The sequence below is a fragment of the Chroicocephalus ridibundus genome, chromosome 2 (assembly GCF_963924245.1).
Source record: "Chroicocephalus ridibundus chromosome 2, bChrRid1.1, whole genome shotgun sequence".
NCBI lineage: Eukaryota > Metazoa > Chordata > Aves > Charadriiformes > Laridae > Chroicocephalus > Chroicocephalus ridibundus.
In genome coordinates, this window is record NC_086285.1 from 40248817 (window position 1) to 40265016 (window position 16200).

The following is a 16200-nucleotide window of genomic DNA, read 5'->3' on the forward strand; positions in this document are numbered from 1 at the left end:
GTGGTTTACTTGTGGGGGCCGGCTGGGCGGTGTGCTTATGAGAGGTGCGGGGCCCATCGCAGAGGCTGCGTTCAAGCTCCTTTCCCTTTCGTCTTGGTAAATTCGATCTCGTTCGGCTTCCGGCAGCTGCAAGAAGTTCTGCATAGCCCGAAGGTTCACCAGTAAGGACTGCGAGGCAGTCTTGGGATCCTCTTCCTTTCGGAGGATTTCTGAGAGCAAGCCCTGTAGGGAGGGGAAGAAAAAAAAAAAGCACAGGCTGGAGAGTTAGCCCAGGTGAAGCCCATGTACAACCCCGCACTGCAAACCCACCGCTTATCAGTCCTCCTCCTTCTTTCCACTGGGCTGAGGACGAGAGCAGCAAATGGACTATTCGCTCCACGTAGGAATACGTTAATGGCATTTTAGGTAGCAGAGAAGAGAGCCTCAATTGTACCCTTAATTTTATTAAGCATCTGTTTTGCATACAACATCAACTGAATCTGCCTAATAGGTCTCCTTCCTTTTACTGGCTTAACTTGCCATGAAATCTTTCACAGTCGACAGACAATCACAAGACGTTAAGAGTAAGTGAAATACAGATAGTCCAGAGGCATGACACCAGGGTCTTCTCAGGCTTCGCAGACAAAATGCATAGCCAACCTAAAAAAAATGGCTTTCCACACTTCTAGCAACTTTAAGAGCTCTTTGAAAGGAAGTGATATTTCACAACTAATCTGTGACGATAAACTTGCAACGTTCCTAATGTACTGCTTAACTGACTCAGGTCCATATTTTTTATCAGGCAATATTTTGAGAGTTGTATAGTGGAGTTTAACAACAAGTGAGGAAGCTCACAGTTGGATGCTCTCCTTCCTTCACCCTCCTCCTCCTCCCATCCTGTCCCTCTCCTCACCAGCACAACCTTAATCCTCACCCAGCCCGCCGCTCGGGCTATTTATTTGAGCACCCGCTGCGCAGGTGTCATTTCCTAAGTCCATTTACCGTTGCTCCCTTTGACCACTTTCAGAAGAAGGTGAGCAGTGGGGAATGAGAGGAAAACAGCGAACAGGGCACCCGTGGCCACGAGCCAGAGGTGGGCAGGCTGCAGACGACAGCCTGCTGCCAGCAGCTCGTGCAGACCACACCAGGTTTCCTACGTAATCATTTCATCTCGGTTCTCAGCAATGGAGCAGGCCTGGCGGCCTGGGACACCTAATTACTCTAAAAGATGAAATATTTATGAACCTGTGAGTGCAACTAGAACTTTAATGTCACCGGGTTCTTGAAACCTCCCCCCTGCCAAATTTGCCTTTTAAATATGTCAGACATACAAAATGCTCTCCTGTCTTGAAGTAACAAGGTGGTGATAAGAAAACTAACTTTTCCAAAAGCAAACGCGAACTTCTTTTTAGAATGAATGCCGTTGCCATGCTGGGACAAGGCGAGTGTTGATATGAGAGGCTTCTATTGCTAATGTAACAAGGAACACGGATATGATTTTAAAGAAGAAACACAACCTGATGTTTCTTTTCCTAAAGAACTGTTGTGAGTTATTTGGAACCATGGAGGGGTGAATGGAGGGAGGGAGGCAGGCAATAAAAAAGCTAAAGACAGGCAATCCTGACTGAAGATATCCATTCCTAAGGGAGTGCAACAGAAAGCTACGGCCCAAGCGTCAGCCTCCTCTGCAGGGAAGTCTGGTGCTCACAGCACCTATGCAAGCTGTCACCTCCGTCGAAGGTCCCATCCTACCAGGAAAAAGCTCCTTAAGAAGGTGCTGCTGCAAAGCCACTGCTCTCAGGAAAGGCCAGAGCCCACACAGAGCATCTCTGAGCTCTGCATTTGCCCCGTCGCCCCTCGATCTCTCAGGGGGGATGAGGACGGGGGTGCTAACAACTACACTGGGGCCAGTGTGGTCCTCATGGCCCTGTCTGTGCTGGCACATGCAAGAGGGAAATGGGATGAAGAACACAAATAGTCTTTCCAGCACTACACGTGAAAAATAATTTGGAAGAGGATTAAAAAAAAAAAAATAATCCTGCGGGATACTTTCTTACCACTATTCTTCATCCCTCTTCTTTTCTGGTATCCAAGCAGAAACTACTCAGAAGGTAAATAAGAGAGTTACAGACAAAAGTGGCATTTGGGTGGAGTATAAGTTTTAGAATTTTTCTTAACCATTAGTCTAATAATAAATTTACTTAGTAGCAAATATGGAAATTAAACTCATCTAGCATTTTTTTCTACTTCTAAGAACGCAAACACACATTTACTAGCGTTGATCAGTGGTAGGGTTACACGACCCATCCTCCAAGGGAGGCAAAATATGATTTTGTGCCACCGGAGACAAGGCAAAGCTGTGTGCAGAGCACAGCATGTGTGATGGAGGTGTAAACACGTGTGATTTCTGACTGCAACTGTGCTGAAAACACCGCACCAGGATTAAAAAGAAGAAAGAAAAACTAAACTGAAGTGGACTGATCATTGGCAGAAGAGGAGACTCCTTACCAACAGCCAGCCCACTGTCAGCCACAGGAAATGTCCTTGAAAAATACTTTAGCCCATAATAGAAAATATTTGCTCGTATAAGCCTTTGCCACATAGTGGGCAGCTAAAAGAAGCAGAAAAGGCTGTTTTTCTTGTATAACTTCCCCCCCCACCCCCCCCAGGGAAATAAGTAAACAAAGAAAATTGGTTTTTGTATTTTTTCCTGCGTTTCTTGGTATGACCATTGCTGCAGGACACCTCTTGGTGATTAGAAATGCCATTAAGTAATCATTCCCTCCTTCCCCCATCAGTGCCATGGCTCCTTGCATGAGCTAAGAGCAGAGCAGAGGACACAGAGGCAGAGAGAAAAGGGAGATGAGAGAGCGGGAAGAAGGCAAGGAGGAGGGAGGTGTTTGCTTCTAGGAGCTTTGAACCCAAAGGTCAGAATATGCGAGGAAATAACATGACAAATAAGGTGCAGTACCAAGTGCAGGCAAAGTCTTACAATACAGTTTGCCTGCTTCACATACTACTTCATTGCCACTGCTGCAATTTTCTGAGCACAAAACTTCAGCTAAAATTGTTAGACAAGATGGGAAAATCCTAGAAAGAAAACATCAGCTCTTACATCCCGCCTCGTGCTGACGTGCAGAGTTTTACTGTTCATTTTACCAGGCTTGAACTGGTTTGCCAAGGTATAAGTCTTGGTGTGACCTCCTGATACTGTCCTTCAGGTTGCATAAAAGCTAAATGGTGTTTTGTATGGAGATTACAAACACTGTCAGGCTTGCTGTCCTCACTCTTCCTCCCTTGTATTCTTTTAGCACTGGAAATGTGTTTTCTTAAAATGTTACCAGGTCCCATTGAAAAAAAGAAAGTTTACGTGTCATCACAAGTATAATTCATTACTAATTGCACAAAAATGTTCAATAAATATTATCAGGGCTTTCAAAAGCTAATTATGAATTCTTTAAAAATGCAGATAAACGAAAGTGTCTGCCAATATGAACAAAAACAGTGCCTGTCTGGCCCTCAGTTCGTCTCCTCTTGGAAGATAATCACTGATTCAAATAGATTTTATCAGCCTGATAGAACTTCAAAGCTCCCAGAAGAAAAATGCAATTTGCCCAAACCTCCCCAAAACATGCAAAACATCCCTGAACGCTATCCCTCTCCGTTGCAGGGTGCTCCCATCCCGTGTCCAGGTGGAAGATTATTTGCAAGCTCCACCTACAAGCCTGGATCCCCGCCAAGTAAGTTATAAGCAGACACATTTATCTATGTCGCTTAGTAGCAAGAGGAGAGCTGTCATGATAGTGTAATAGCACCTTTTTACCTTTTATTCAATAGTGATATGGATAGTGTGCTTTTTCTTAAATTACACTACGAAGAATTATATGAATACAGTGGCAATTTCTGTTATACTTAAGCAGGCAAATTTCTCTCTACCACATAATTTACAGAACTCAAATTCAATAAAACATTACATGATGGTCCATTACTGTTATCAATTTTGAATAATCCATCTTCATTTTTCATTTTACTGGAAAATAAAGTGTGCCAAAGACAAAGTGGAAGAAAAAAAAAAAGCGCCTGAGAAGGTGGTTTGTGTAAACTTAGATTTTGTTTTAAAATTACACGGAGCAGTTTACTGCATCCCAGTGTTCTTCCTCGAAATAGCAATTGCCCAGAATTAGCGTGAGCACAGTCCTAAATACACTGAAGTTTTCTCATATGGGAAAAGGCATTATAGATGAACGAAAGCCAATGCATCCTGGCAGCTAATATTTCAAACAAGCATGGGGGTGAAGTAGAAAAGAGGGGGAGAGAAAAGGTACCTGGCAGAAACACTAGGAAGTTCCTAAAAACCTTGAGATGAGAAACTGTCACTACTGGTGGGGAGAAGAAAAATTACAATAGTCAGACACAGCCAAAGCAGCAAAAAGCACTCCCCCTCCTTCCGCGAAGATGGAGCCGAGAGGTCACCTCCGTACAGCAGCGCCCGAGTTCATGCAGCAAATGTTATGGTTGAAAGTGCACAGAGAGAGAGAGAGGCAGCCCCCAGTCACGGTTCCAACCACAACCATGACTAACACAATTCCTTGCTCGCGCAGTAGGCACATGTCACCCTGCCACGCACCGGGTTAAGCTACGCCTTCCCGTCGAATGTCAGGCTTGCTTGTGGGAAGCCAAGCTCTCCGTTTCCTGACTCGCGTTTACATTTACAAAGGCAGGACAGAAATGGCAGAGGAGCCTGTTTATTTGCTGAGGGCTCCGAAGGTGGTTGATGCTCTGCTCCAGCTCCAGAAGAACAAGAGCAGGGAGTCTCCCAGTTTATTTGCAAATCTGCAGGGGCAGGCTGAGCCCCCCTGCCGACGGGGGGCTGCGAAGAGGCTGCCGTGGGGCACCGCGCCACGGGGGGCTGCCCCAATGCATCGGCACTGTCACCCCCCAGCTGCTCGGTGCCACCCGGGCCAGCGAACTGATCACAAATGCCATTCTCTGGCCAGCAAAGCGCAGGAAAACACTGAACTTGCTCTTTCAAGAGAGCGGAGGTGTCTGCACAGTGCACTGACATCAGCTGGAAAAAATACTACGTTGATTAATTCGGCCGAATGGCAACCGAAACGTAACCAGCTCAATTTACTGAAATTACCCCAGCAAACAGAGGGTGGCACACGCATTTGGTAGCCATGCTTGAGGTGAAGCTCGGACCTGCTAGCACGAATCCTGACTCAACTAACTTTTCCATGGAGCACTACAAAGAGGTGCTAACGTGATTCAATCTGTTTCTTTGCAGCCAGTGAGCTGGAATCACAACTGCTGAAGGACAAATAACACTTCAGACCCCCTGAAGCCTCCCTAGAAGGACCACTGGGAAATTTCTCGTGGGGAGAGCTGCTCCATCCTCCGAAACCACTTCTGCTCCCTACAACAATTGTTCTGTTGTGCCTGGATAGACACTAATTTCCATTCAAGTTGTAGCCTCCTGGACTCCTCTTGGATTAAACTTCGCGAGGCACGTTCCTGAGAACCACACATTTTTGAAACTACCATTTCGAAGGCAGGGGGGAAGTTATCCAAGAAGATATTAAGGACACACTTTAAATTTTCTGAGGTGTGGCTGAGGGCTTTTTTCTGCCTTATAAATAGATGATAGTTTAAAAAAAAAAAATACTCTAGTTTTCAGAATTAATTTTACCAAATTCTTTCCTTTGGGCTGGGAGGAAGCAGAACATTCTTCCCCCAAACGAAAAATTCTTGGAAATTAGGGCCAACTGTTGAATTACCACACTAAGATGGTAGAACCCCCTCTTGCCACCCAAAACCTCCAAGAAATTCTGTATTCATATTGCAGGGCACAAGTCTCTAAGACAAGAGGTGCCAACACCTTCAGCCAATTCAACCGAAGCCCATTTTTATTGACAAAACGTTAAGCTAAGTTACTCTTAGTTTACAGTACACTTCCTTCCTTAACTTCTACACTGAAAGCAAATCTCTCCCCTCATCTGAGACCATATCTCGACATCAGGGGTTTTTTTGCACAGAACTCCTAACCGATTTCAGTAAGATCTTTTGCCTTCAGAAACTGATGGCATGATACGGTCCCTGGACAGGGCTCAAATATGCTTATGACAGTTTCAAAAATGTCAGTGGTAAGCCTGAGTTAGCTTTTTATCTCAGAAAACAGTAGATGAATTTCAACAAGCATTTTCACTTGCTCTAGCCAGGAAAAAAAAAAAACCAACCACAAAACCCCCAAAAGATATTACTTCAATATTAGAAAATAGCATCTAAATTTCATCAGTTATTAAAGAGCTGCCCTAATTTTAGTTAAATGTGATGTATCCTTGAATAACCTGAGACAAACTCCGAAGTCCAGCAAGCAAAACTAATTTACATGCTTTCTTATAACAATCACAGGTATCTCTACCTGTATTTATACTTGGACGTAGCTGCTACTGTGGGTACAATTAGCAACTTTCAGTTTTGCAAAAGTGAAACGTGCCTACAACAAACTCCTCTGGATTTCAGCGGGGCTTCACTTCATATTAAAAGTATGCTGAGATATTTCTTGGCAACACTGAGGCTAATATTGCCTAGACTCCTAGTATTTTTTCCTTTCTGTTCCCCACGTTCACCACAATATAGGAGAAATATTGCAAAATCTTATGTAGCTAACTGCAAATACTAATTTGGCTAGCTAACACAGTTTGTAGGATATAGGGATACTACTCTGTGTTCTTTCAAGCAGATTTGGTTGAAAATTGCCCAAATATATTACATGTATATTTCGTATCCCTTCATAGTATTTGTATCCAACGTTCATTTTGGGGTTTCCTCCCAGTTTTGGGTCACTTTGAACACATTTTACCAATCCGGTTAACCACAACATCTGTGAAAGAATTGAACTTTAAACAAATATTTAATAACATTTGTAGTAAGAAAAATATATACTGAACAGTATTTGCCCTAGAAATCTGGTTCTACGGTTGCATTCATTGCATCTCAAGAACATCTTTCTATACTGTGCCATATAAATTCAGTGTCCAGTCAGAACCAATTGTCCTCATATTTCAAGGTAACAAACAGTGTTCACGCACAAACGATAAAGACCAAAAAGCTGTATGCAAAACTAGCTGACAGAAAATGAACAAATGACTTTGGAGGGGGGAGGAAGCTGAGAGGAAACAAGCTGCTTTTAGGCAAGTCTGAGAAAGGAGTAAATATCTAATTAACTATTTATTTTCTGAATTATTTGCTTGGCTTTTTGCCCAGGTAAGATGGCAGCTGCAAACCACGGTAATTTGAAGCTACTGTTATTATTTCAATACTTTATAGTATCAACAGTCAAAATATTAAATACTGTATTAAACAAAACTTTATGTCACTTATTCTTAAATATGACAACCGACACTGCCTGAACCTGACTTACTTAAGTAATCCTTGCATGAGTTCATGTATTCCATGAAATTTGGTATGAAAGACCCAGATCTTGAAAACCTCCTCTGCTGTTAAGAGGAAAGATATACACACACACAGAGCTCTACAGAGAAGTCACACCATGACTCTTCTTTCTTTTAGCTAAAGGAGGATGTAAAAATTTTTAAGGCAATAATAATTCAGAACAATTACAAATGACATACTGATCCAAACCTGGTAGCGGTGCATTTGAAACAGGATTTTTATTCTCTAAGCTATGCAGGGAGAAACATCAACATTTCAAGAGAAGTCCAAATTATGATTTATTTATGATAATCTACAATGGACAAATACCTGTTCCTTAAGTTTAAAGATGTGGAGTCAAAGAAAATTTACCTACATTTACCTACATCTTTTTAAAATATTTCCTTTTAAAAAAAATCCTGTTGTATTTTCTGTTAAAACAGACTTCTAAAATTTTGAGATCTTATTATTTGAATTGGATATACTGACATTTCTTCCATAATTTCTGCTTGATTAAATTCCGTGCAACATGGCATTAAGTTAAATTCATAGAGCAGAATAAATTATAACAGGGTTAGCTTCTAAAACAGGTGTAAAAAATAACACATTTTAGTGTTACTTATCAGCTTTGCTAGGGCTAGTTTTTTCTGCATTGAAGAGCTGAAGTATATGTTCTGACGCGGACATCGGCAATCTCAGCAACTACTGTTTTTGCAACAAACTACAAAAATAAATGAAAAGAGAAGATGATCTAAAAATAAAGCTTTTAATTTTTAATCTTTTCAGAAGCCTGAAATGATGTTATTAAGACTTTCACTAGAAAATAATAAAAATAAATGCAAACAAGGATAAAAAACACATCTCAGGGCACACCTGTGAAAAGACGACAGGTTGTTCAGTGCATGCATGCGGTCAGCATGGGTATACCTTTGCAACCCAAAAGGCAATCTGTCGTGTGACTTTGTGAATGGTTCTGCGTAAAGCTGTTTATGTCCTTTCCAGGAAAGATTAAGTTTAAGATATTCATAAACCATCACAACTGGAGAGGAACCAAGGTGTGTGTAAGAACAGCGGGTATTGCCACAAACCAGTCACTGAAGATTTCTGTACTGTATCAACACGGACACTGGTCCTGCGAGGAAGCGTGGTTCCTTCACAGGAGCTAAGTGACAAGGCAGAAATGAGGAGAGAGACTTAAAAGGTGATAATTACTAAATAGAGAGAGAAAGAAGGGACTCAGATTTAAAAAAAAGAAGAAAAAAAGACAACTGACCTGAGTTCGGTTAAAAGCCACACGTGCAAATACTGCCTGTGAGATTCCTGCTCGTTTCAGTTCGTCACGGACCCACTGGTAGATTTCGGAAGACACCTCTGTGTTTGTTGAGACCTGCTGCTCCAACGGCTTGTTCATGGATCTACTGACAGGAGGAGGGTGGTTCAAGTACTGTTGGTTTAAGGACTGCTGGGCTAGAAGTCTGTTCACTGCATACTGCTGGTTCAGCAACTGGGCCATTACCAGCTGCTGATTTACCAGCTGAGGGCTAATGGGAGTAGATACAAGTCCAGGGTGCAGGTTTGGAAGCGGGGTCCGAACTGATGGTTGACTACCATGAGAAAGCTGAACAGGGGATGGAGGCTGTTCGGCTGTGTTCCCTGGGACCGGCTGCTGACCGAAGTTGACATGGTTGGCACCTTGCTGGGATAGTTCAGAAAGGCTATCCATCTCAACTACGGTGGAAAAGAGACATTGAAAAAGCCAACATAAGACTGAAAATCACAAACTTCACGGTCCTCGCAAGATGTGCTAATAAAAAGAAATAAATATAAAATGGCTCATTCAGGTTCAAGCTTACTGTACTCTCCAGCCTAGAGCAGCAGGCCCATAACATCACATAACATCATTGCAGCTATTTGCCTTCAAAATTTAACTATGAATAATGGTGTACTGAACATTTTTTTAAAAAAAAACATCCAACAAACTGCCCATCATTGTCACCAAACCCTTGGAGGAACCAGCAGAACATGAGAGGCAAAACCACGTGCTGGAAACCCCATACGGTGAAGGAGTAATTTCCTGAGAGTTTTCCAAAAGCGCAACGCAGCCAAACCAGGAGCGTGCGGCCGCAGAGCGCATCCCTGCAGCGATGGCCACAGGGGACTCTAGAGAGGGGGCAAAGATGAGAGATGGTAAACCACTCTGCGTGCTGCAGAAGATGCGGGTGAAATGGTAGGTGCATCTGCGCAAAGGGCAAGGGGGGCTGGTACGGGAAAGCGCAGCCCGACCAGAGGGAGAAGCCCCTGGTGACTGGTTTTGTTCCTCCCGTGGTGTCCCCGCCACGACATCTGCAGTTCCCAGCCACTGGAAATCTGTAACAAGCAGGGTGGGGTGTGGACCTCCCCATGCTCTGCTAATTTCTAGATGCTGCATCAATTGTATGGGACTGCTAGGAACTAGTATAATTTATGTAAATTACACAGATGGGCTGCTTTATCTTGCAACCATGTATGCATGGTTTTTTTCAGTGACTTGCAACATGGTTGATTTTTTTTCTTATATTAACTCATCTGCCTTGACACACCCTCCTTTTTAATTAACCACACAGTTTTTTAAACTACAAGAGTTCTTCCAGCTCCCCTCTTGTGCATGATAAGACAATATAAAATAACTCTAGGCTGATGTAAAGGAGGATCCTTTTTATCAATGTACGTCACTTCTTTCATTTTAAAGAATCTCAGTACTAGAGCTTTGTAGCAGTGCTGGTCTGGAAATAGCTTTAAGAAAATATGCTTTATTTAAAAACCAAAACTCCAGTATCTTCACAAAAGAGTTGTAGCAATTTTTTTCTTATACTAGTAAAGCAGGTTTGGTATTTTTTTTTTAAAAAACAGGCAATCTGAACTTTTCATAGTAAGTATGGTCTTCACTAACAGTCATTTGCTGCAAGACCACCCTTTCCTCCACAGGGATGAGAGCTGGAAGAAGAAATTGGCACGTGGATTACCAGCCACAGCCCTGCCTTCCCCCTGTCCTATCATGGGCAGAAATTTTTTTTAAAAAAAAGGAAAGCGAGTTGTTCTGCAGCGAGGTCTGGTGCCCACAGCCTGGACCAGTCCCTCAACGGAGCACCCGCTGCTCCTCATCTGTGAGGCTTTGGGGGCGGCACAGCCTCTCCCCCCAGCATTAGGTTACACAGGAATACACACACGCATGTTTCCTATGCACTGGTTTCATTGTTCCCGAACGAACGGATGGTGAACCTCCCTTGGCAGACCACGCAAGGCAAATTTCGCAGGGGTTGCCCCATACAGGAGCGCTGCAGTGATGGAGGCAGGAGAGGATGCAGTGGGAAGGTCACCCCCCCCGGGCAGGCACTCTCCGGCCTTACACAGGGGCCACCCGAAACCAAACGAAGTCTTACCACTGACTTCGTCGGTCTCAGAAGGGTTCAGTGTGGCACAGAAGGTACAAAGTACATAAAGGCAAGAAGCCGCCTTTTTTCACTAGCGGAAAGTAGAGATCAACCCAAGTGGGCCATTCACTTGGAATAGTAATTCAAGCAATTATCACAAAAGTGATGCATTGTCTTCATTACAGCCTTAAGCTATAAAAGGCAAGGAACCCGTTTTGGTAGATGAATGATTTTGCTTCAAGTACTGAAAGCTAAGTCAAGCTCAAAATTCAATTCAAATTGAGGTCCCATTTCTTCATTCTGCTGAAAACTATGTAGAAATTTTCTGACATAAAGTGTTCAAAATTATGTTAACAGGTCTAAGAAATAGTTTTAAAAAGGGACAGTACAAAACGATAAAAGGTATTACAGAATTAATATGTCCCACTGATGGGGGACAGTTTTCTCTAGTAATTTACTTGTGCTTACTACAAAAAGCAAACAATTGTCACAACAACTATTTGTTAAAATGAATTGAAATCGGGGTCCCAAAATTAGAGAAAGATATTCATAAGATTATAGCGTACTTATTGGAAGGCAGTGACAGTTATAGAACGCTGTTTCTTTAAACGTACATTAGCCAGAGCGAGAAAAAAAAATACATACATTAAAAAAATCAGTCCGTCACAGTTCCACGAACAGGTTTTTTAAACAATTATTCTGGGCGGTAGAAGATCTCTAGATTTACAGAATGACAGCTTTACATCTCTGGCAACCCAAGACAGTTTGGCTGTTTCAATAGCAAATATTTATTTAAATGAATTCTTTCACTATATATGTACTTTCTACATCTACTCATCAAAAGCATCCTAAACTTATCATGAAGGGACCTGGCTTCTCATATGACTATGACAGACCTCAACGTGACACATAATGGTATGTATCCACCATCATGGCATTTTTTTTTATTTTTTTTTTTTGCTTACCCATCATATCTTTTGCCTTCTTGAAATGTTTATACCACCTTCCAAATTCCTGACATTTTGCTGCTGAGACATTTGCATAGTAAGTGCTGTTCACAATGGAAGAAATCATACTCTGTGTGAAAAGGGGAGAAGAAAAAAAAATATCTGTAATACAGAGCAGTACGAGTCAAAGCAGAAATTATTTCAATTGTTGAAACCATTATATTTTTAGAGTTTGAGAACCATATTGCATCCTTAATCCTATCGTCCAAAGCCTTTTAAAAAACTCATTAATTGAGCATAAAAACAAACCAAGGTATATTGTAAATGGGAGCAAAAAAAGCAGATGTACTAAAGGAAGAACAAAGTTATCGACCAAGAAACATCAGGCAATGGGATGGGCTCTGGACAGAAGATGCTAATCTTGAAAGTGCATTTTGTTCATACTACTTATGTTTTTAAATTCGATTGACCCTTCATGTACCCACACAAGTTTACAGGCATACAAACCCTACGCTGACTCCAGAGATGCTAACAACGCCCCAAGTTATCCAGGCCCACTCCCTTTGTGCCACTTATCACGGGGGAGATCCCAGAAAATCGTACGGTGAAAGTATATGCCCATGTCCTATTAGTATGATAAAATGAGGGGGTTTATAGTAGAATAAAACATGTATGTAACAACCCAAAATGAATCCAGCCTTGCTTTTCCTAAACAGGCTATTTTAAGTGATTCACAGAAACAGCCTTATGAAAAGCTCTCATTGTCATGTCTAATTCTGTAACTGAATATTAGCTGTAAAATAGACTAAAGGATGATAGAGATGATTTTTTTCTCAAAGGTTCTCGAGATATCAGATAGCTACAGTGAGAAATTTACCTTCTGCTCAGTTTTGACCAATTTTAAAATAGTGGAATTTACAATGCATAAAACTTTCAGTTCCAGTACATTCTTTTGCAAAATCAATTAAGACTAAGCCTTGCAAAAGGAGATAATGCTCCAACTTGAAAATTATACTCACTATATGATGCACGAACAACAAAATTAGCAAATGTAATTTCAATAGACTGAACTTTGCCACCCGTTAGATTTCTATGTGGAAAGTAGTTACTTTTAGCTTAACTACAGGAATTGTCCAGCATATTGAGAAAACAATGACAGTCAAGAAGACAAAGCCCTGATTATTATGTTTCTTTGCTATTCAGCACATAACATTTAGCTATATTTGTGCTGTCGTAAAATCAATGTACAGCATCAACCCTTTGTTACACAAACTACAATAACCACTGGAAGAAAGAATCTGGAGTAAAAATGCAATAAATATTACTATAAGTCTTCTTTTATAAGGCTAGTTCAGCTTCTGAGTAAAACCTTGATTATTGATCTTAGTGAAGTTTATGATAACCATTTTCTAAGCTATTACTCAGTACCATGCTATTTGTGGAGGCTCAGAACTGCTAGAGTGAGGCAGTATTATTTATGCCAAATGTGGATACCCTCTACTCACCAGGCAGCTATTTTAATGTTCCTCTGAATCACCAAAATTCTTACCATTCCTTGATATTAATCTGGCATTTCTGAAATTAGCTAGAAGCCTTTTGTCGGTGGTATAAAAGGAGAATGAAATCTTAATAGACTACTGGCAACTCTAGCCTGAATGACCTGAACCAAGCGCAGCTGAACCCGATTTAAATTTCCAATATAACAGCAGTATCATTAATGCCTAATACTTACAAAATTATTGTTTAAGCTCCTTTACAGGTTAAGCCATTTTAAACATGGGCACATGATACATTAGGTGTGATTTAGAAAGTCCTCTGGATCTGAACTGGTAAATTATATGAACGTACAGTCACTGCAGATCTGCACGGGCAAAATGGGGAACTGCAGATGTAACGGGCCACCATCCCATATCAGCTTGTGCCTATTTTGTGGATGTCATTTAGACTTCAAGGTGGTTTGCTCTCATTTTACTTTGCTCCTTTCAGATGTCTTCTCCTGCCCAAATAACTTCAGTAAGTATGAAAACATGTATATCGATAATAATTTCAGTAAATTACCTACTATTGATGAAGATGTTTGTCTAGGATTTCCTAGTGCTCCCTTCCATGTCACTTTACAAAGAAGATATGCCAATGACATAGCAGTTTGTGACACCCCCTGCTTCTCCAGGAATAAATTTAATGCAATCACTTTATTTTACAACCAAATAGGGGACTGGTCTGTTTAAGTAACACTGCTAGGAATTTTAGCTGCTTTGACACAATGTGAATTTCAGGCTCTGATGGCTAATATTGGGATCTTGCTCCAGCTCTTAAAAGTTGAAAAAAAAAAAAACCCAACCCACAGACATTATGAACACATTTTTAAATGAAGATTATCCTGCTTTTTCTTTGAGAACACTTCATGCAAACATTCAAGTGATATTACCTACGCTAAGAATCCTCATCAGGAGGAATCAATGATTTATTTACTAATTCACTGAAGGCAAAATTTTACAAGCCAGATAAAATATTACTACCTTGTTAACTCAGAAAATAACTTGACAACATTGAATTTCATTGTTTCTATGCTTTATTTATTATGTTGTCATCAAACCCGCAGTCACGTCAGTGCAGAGAGATGCACTTGCTATAGAAATTCCTATATAATTCCTATTGCTTTAGAATTCCTGTGTGTTTTAATGGCAACCTACATATACAAATGCCCACTATGCTTAGGGCCTAAACATGAAGATTAACCCTATGAGTTGGTGGTCTTCAGAGATCCACGATCTAGACTGGAGGCACACTGAAGCTTTTCTTATTTCCCAGGTCATTATATGCGAGGAGGTCTCTATGTCTTGGCTTATACTTATCAAGAAAATGATTGTATTTGAAAACCATCCTATTCAGATAGTACTGTACACGGGCATTCCTTATCTGTGAGGCACAGAGGCAGATGCTTTCCATGTACAAGGATGACGAATATAAATATATCATACAAATATTCAAATGCATCCCATTCATCACTCATCATCTGATTTCTTTTTCACACGTCGCAAAGAAAACGGATAGAATGCAAAAACTGGTCACAGACCCACAGTCCCAAATTTCCCTCTTTCCCCTCTCTCCATTCCTAGCCCCTCCCCCCCCCGCCCCCCACCACATCACTTGCAGTCCTGTTCTGAGAATCAGGAGATCTCATCTGAAATGGTGCCACTTTCACAGAAATCCCACTATTCTGGAATGATACCATCTGCTGCAGCCCAAGTGCTCTTTTTTTAGCCAAATAAGTTAATTATAATTAGGCATCCAACAACTGTGTGGAGGTAGGGGTAGAATTCGTTCTGAAGTTCAGCTGAGGTTCACCCAGCGTAGTTTGAACCAAATCCCATTCTCTCGGGAAGATTAAATACCAGACATTTGAAAACCAGACACCATCATCTCTCAAAGAAGTTGGGGAACTTCCCTGGGGAAAGACCTTAAATCTCAACAAGAACTCTTTTCATCAAATAGAGCCTGATAAAACAGTAGCATCAGACACCTCGCGTGTTGTGCCAGAATCTAATGCAAGATGTGTCCTGCAAGACACAGGAAGGACCCGAGCCTTTGGTGCTGGCTGGTCGCTGCGGCCACCGCTGCGGGTGCTACCAGGGAGGGATTTCTGAGTCATTGCCTCTAACGCTGCTCTCCAACCAGGTGAAGTATTGTTCGATCATCGCTAAAAGTATACTGTTGTCCTTTTTACAAAACAACAAAAACAATGTTAATCAGGTTAATTCAATCATCTAAACCAAAACTGTTCATGCTTTTCTGCCAAATCAACCAACCACAGCAAAATCTGTTATCAGTGATTGCTCAGCTTCCAGTCAAAAAAGCTTTTAACCCCCACAGTCCCAAAACTTCCCCTAAATAACCTTAAAATTATTTTTATATGGGCAGAATGAGGTTGTTTTCATGCCTCATGAAGGGGTAGTTGGGCTGCAGTATTTGCACAGAACAAATACATACTAACAGACTTAGCAGAGAGTAACAGACACAGCAGCCTCCTAGAACTCAGTTGAATTAGATACCGGGGATTCCTTTGCAAATGAAACATCTCCCTCAGAAGGAGCGTTGTAACCAAAACTTATTTGGGCCTTCCAGGTTGTTTAAGTAGGAAAAAAAAAAAAATCCAAGCTTTTTTGCAACTCATTCATCGGTGTTTAAAGCTTCAAGCCTGCTCAGTGGAAGGGGCAAGGGCTGCAACAACTTATTTACACAATTATCTAAATACGATTAAACAGCTGATGGACAAATATTAAACTGGAAAATGTATAGTCATTTCAGCTTAATGTAATCCTCTTTCTGTAAACACCCAAGATGATTTTTTTTCAACCAGAACAGTCCTGACATCTCATAAGCCTAAGGGTGAATAGCAAGAGATTGTTTTTGATAGTTATAAATATTCA

At 41.3% G+C, this 16200-nt stretch overlaps 1 protein-coding gene across 6 annotated transcripts in view; it reads right to left on the bottom strand.

Annotated features, from left to right (window-relative positions):
- SATB1 (SATB homeobox 1) overlaps window positions 1-16200 on the bottom strand; it is a 94101-nt gene that overhangs the window by 35966 nt on the left and 41935 nt on the right. For all 6 annotated transcript variants that reach the window (XM_063325155.1, XM_063325159.1, XM_063325158.1 and 3 more), the window contains 3 exons: window positions 11789-11900; window positions 8687-9141; window positions 10-222 (listed from right to left, as the gene is read on the bottom strand). In XM_063325155.1, the coding sequence (XP_063181225.1) occupies window positions 10-222; window positions 8687-9141; window positions 11789-11900 (780 nt within the window). The remainder of the gene's footprint in view (window positions 1-9; window positions 223-8686; window positions 9142-11788; window positions 11901-16200) is intronic.